Source organism: Mus caroli, chromosome 11 (genome assembly GCF_900094665.2).
Source record: "Mus caroli chromosome 11, CAROLI_EIJ_v1.1, whole genome shotgun sequence".
In the NCBI taxonomy this organism is placed as follows: domain Eukaryota; kingdom Metazoa; phylum Chordata; class Mammalia; order Rodentia; family Muridae; genus Mus; species Mus caroli.
Window position 1 is genome coordinate 94,416,882 of NC_034580.1, and position 4,453 is coordinate 94,421,334.

The 4,453-nt window shown below is 48.0% G+C and overlaps 1 protein-coding gene across 1 annotated transcript in view; it reads left to right on the forward strand.

The window, feature by feature from the left end:
• The first annotated feature begins 518 nt into the window (after positions 1-518).
• Positions 519-4,453, forward strand: part of LOC110304556 (gasdermin-A3) — a 7,553-nt gene continuing 3,618 nt past the window's right edge. Inside the window, exons 1-5 of the mRNA XM_021175953.1 lie at positions 519-732; positions 919-1,099; positions 2,304-2,469; positions 3,528-3,624; positions 4,065-4,160. Of these exons, the coding sequence (XP_021031612.1) occupies positions 519-732; positions 919-1,099; positions 2,304-2,469; positions 3,528-3,624; positions 4,065-4,160 (754 nt within the window). The remainder of the gene's footprint in view (positions 733-918; positions 1,100-2,303; positions 2,470-3,527; positions 3,625-4,064; positions 4,161-4,453) is intronic.

Consider the following 4,453-nt stretch of genomic DNA (forward strand, 5'->3'; position numbering starts at 1 on the left):
ACTGGCCCACTTATAACCATGTTGCTAGGAGGTGGGTGGGAGGGAAGTGTAGGGTACAACCAAGTGTAGCCTTGTCAAGGAAAGGGCAACTGGGGAAGCTGCTCTGCTCTGACTGCCCAGGCTCCTGGGCCCAGTGTGGTTGCTTCTTTCCCTAGTGTCCACAGGTCCTAGTTTCAACTGTCCCTTAGTGTGACAGGACACTTCACTTCCCTTGCTGATGACAGACTCTACCTGGGCTCTGTTCTGTGAAGAAATGAACATGGAATGAGAAAAGAGCCCTTGGCAAAGGGAGAAGCTGGCATCTTGTGTCAGCCTTGTGAACTCCAGAGTTCAGGATTGTCCATCACAAAAGAAGGAACCCTTGGGCTCCTTCCAGGTCCAACATCCAGGCATCTCTAATTGTCTCCCCTCTACTCTAGGAGTGAAGCCTGGTGACAACCTCTTTACAAAGTCCTTACCAGGTCTTGACGATCCAAGTGGCTGCCTGAACATTGTCCATCTCCTTCTCCACAGAGACAATGACTATGTTTGAGAATGTCACCCGGGCCCTGGCTAGACAGCTGAACCCTCGAGGAGATCTGATACCCCTAGACAGCCTCATCGACTTCAAACACTTTCGTCCCTTTTGCCTGGTGCTGAGGAAGAGGAAGAGCACACTGTTCTGGGGAGCCCGCTATGTGCGCACCAACCACACTCTCCTGGATTTGCTGGAGCCGGGCAGCTCCCCCTCAGGTCAGCCTCTCACCCAGAGCTGGGCTCTGAAGGATGCTGTGGGGCTAGGGCCAGCCATCCTGACCACAAGGAAGATCCTCAAGCTCTTCTCTCTGATATGGTTAGGGGTCTCCAAGTTCTCTCTGGGGGTGCTGATGAGTTGGGGTACCTCCCAACTCAGCTTCTTCTGTCTTTTCCCTCCCACAGATCCGACAGACAGTGGCAACTTTAGCTTTAAGAATATGCTGGATGTCCACGTAGATGGAGATGTGGAAGTGCCAAAGGCACTGAAGGTAAAGGGGACTGCGGGTCTGTCACAAAGCAGCACACTGGAGGTGCAGACGCTCAGCGTGGCTCCCTCGGCTCTGGAGAACCTGAAGAAGGAGAGGTGAGAGGACAGGACTGAGGGGCTGACAGGATCAATATCTGATAAATGGAACTTCATGAAAGTAAAAGTTTCTCTAAGGTAAAGAATGCTGTCAATAGGACAAAAAGGCAGTGTACAGATTGGAAAGTATCTTCACCAACCTACATCTGACAGAGGGCTAATGCACTGAGTTTACAAAGAAACCAAGAAGTTAGGCGTTAATACCCAAAACGATATAATCTAAAAATGGGGTTCAGAGCTAAACTGAGAACTCTCAGCAAGGGAATCTAGAAGAGCAGAGAAGTACTTAAGGAAATATTTGAGTCTTTAGTCATCAGTGAAAAGTCAGTCAAAACCTTTCTGTAGTTCCATCCTGTACCTATCAGGATGTCTAAGATCAAACCCCATGAGATAGCACATGCTCACAAGGATTTAGGGAAAGGTGGGAGTATAAACTTGTACAACCACTTTGGAAATCTATTTGTCAATTTCTAAAAAACTGAGAGTAGTTCATGCAATTGGAAGCCAAGATAAGACAGGAAGGCACGGAAGGAGAGAAGATCCAGTGTGGTCCACGTTAAGGGGGCGTCACCCAGTTTAGTGAGTGGGTGGTCACTGTGATTTCAGCAGCGTGAGATTCCGATGGGGTGATGAAGACTCAGACCGTGAGTATGGTTCACTCTTTGAGATGTTTGCAATAGGTGAAGGAGAGAAATAGGGTAGGGTTTTGAGGGAGAACTCAGGAACAAAAGCACATTCTGTGAGGACAGAGACATGTTTTCATATTGAGGCAAGTGGAGGAGGAAGTGGAGATGCCAGGTGATGAGCCTCCAGCTGTTGCCACAGTTTATCTCAGCATCCTGGGAAATAGTTGGCATCATCTCTGCTTTATAGATGAGGCAACTCAGACTCAAAGCTGCTGCCCTGCCAGGAAGCACAAGACTGAGTTCGCACTGTGGCTGATCTGAGCCCTCATTCCTTCCCTGGCCCCGTACTGTCTAGGATTGACAGATTAAAAAAGCAGACACAGAGGGGCATAGTGGCACATGCCTTTAGTCCCAGTGCTTGAGAGACAAAGACAAGTGGATCTCTGTGAGTTCAATGCCAGCCTGGTCTACACATGACAGCCACGGCTGTACAGCGGGAACCTTGTCTCAAAAATAAAATAATACAAAGCACAGAGGTGGCCTTGGTGAAGAAATGCTGAGGGTGGTGTCTTCCTTAGGAAACTGTCAGCAGACCACTCATTCCTGAAGGAGATGCGGAATCATGAGAAGAACCTGTATGTGGTGATGGAGGCGGTAGAAGCCAAGCAGGAAGTCACTCTGGAGCAAACTGTCAACGCAAATGCCATCTTCTCTCTCCCCAGCTTTGCCCTACTGGGACTACAGGTTTGCTATACACAGACACAGATAGAGATAGACACAGAGATGGAGAGAGACAGACCACACACACTGTCCTTTGCTCAGTGGTACCCAGCAGGCCAGGTCTCCATAGGCCACAGACAACACAGAGCAAGTTCAGTGATACAGGATTTGTCCTCACCCCTGCCCTGCTCTCCTCTCTGGTATGGTGGTACACACTAGTAATTCCAGCTCTCTGAAGGCAGAGGCAGGAGAGTCACGGGTTCAAGGTCAGTCTGGGCTACCTGGTAAGATCCCAGGAAGAGGGCAGTTTCCTGCTTTCAGAATGTCCTTACTTATAGATGAGTCACCCAGGTAAAGCCCAGTAGAAATAAGTGCATCTCTTATAATCTATACATACATCTAGTGAGTATGTTCAAGAGGAAAGGTATGGGATTGGGTCCAGGGAAAGACTTCCCCAATGAGATAAGAATGAGGGAGCTGATGTGGAAGAAGGAGGAACCTGGGATGTGGGGCAGGATGATCCACAGGCAGGTGCTAGAGCAGGTCTGTCTAGTTCCTCTGCTGTCAAGTCCAGAAGCAGGGGGTGATCACTAGAAATGAATGGGAAGGGGGCTGGAGAGATGGCTCAGTGGTTAAGAGCACTAACTGCTCTTCCAGAGGTCCTGAGTTCAATTCTCAGCAACCACATGGTGGCTCACAACCATCTATAATGGGATCTAATCCCATTCTGGTGGGTCTAAAGACTGCGATAGTATACTCATATACATAAAATAAATAAATGAATGCATAGATATATTCATATATATGTACATATATATGTACATAGATAGATGATAGATAGGTAGAGAGAGAGAGAGAGAGAGGGAGAGGGAGAGGGAGAGAGAGAGAGAGAGAGAGAGATGAATGGGAAGGCTTCAAGGGCCATAAGTTCAGAGCACAGAGAGAGACAACTAGAGATCCTTCTGAAGGCTTTCCTACTGCTTGTGTCCTCAAACACTGTCAGACCTAGCCGTGTACTTGAATCCTGACCCTCCTCCTAATGGTTCTCAGATAATTCACAGAATCTCCTTGTGTAATTCTAGGGATCCTTGAACAACAACAAGGCTGTAACCATCCCCAAGGGCTGTGTCCTGGCCTATCGAGTGAGACTACTGAGAGTCTTTTTTATCAATCACTGGGGTGAGAAAAGACCAACATGTTCTAGCCTCAAGATAAGGGGTGGCTGCATCCGTACAGTGGCATCCTGGTCCTCTCTTGCCGGGGGAACAGCATCTTATATTGCCCACTGCTGGAGATAGAACAAAGGTTGCTCTAGATGAAGGACCTGAATTTTAGGTATCTATGGCACTTGGGAAGCTGTGGGGAATGACCCAAAATCTAAATGAGCACAGCCTCTGACCTCTGGAAGCCCAAGGAAAAAATAGATTCTAACTCCAGCACTGGATTGGTGATTGGGTGGTTGCTATTTTAGGGAAGAGCTTACAACGTCCAACAGTGAAGGTTGGGTCAAAAATTAGTTGGGGCATTTGAGGAGCTTTGGGTTTGAGGCTGAAGAAGGAAGGGTGTGGCAGGCTGGTGATGACTGCCTGATGCCTTCTCTTGTCTCTTCTCCCTTATAGACATTCCGTACATTTGCAATGACAGCATGCAAACCTTCCCTAAGATCAGGCGTGTGCCTTGCAGTGCCTTCATATCTCCTGCCCAGATGATATCTGGTAAAGGCCCCCACCCTAAAATAGCAGCAGTTCCTATAAACTACCAACAAGAGCATCTGCTTTTGTTTCCTGGGTCCTCAGACAGATAATGGTATGGGATATAAACACTGCCCAGAAGGAACAAAGAGACAGGGGTCAAACCACAACCAGAAATAGAGAGATTTGGAGACGGGGTGTGTTCCAAAGTTGTAAGGGGTGCGTATACTCGCAGAATATCCGTATTTTCATAATGCTACCGTGAGGCTGTCTTAGTCTATGGCTTTAGCGAAAGGCAGCAAAGTGTTTGTCATGAC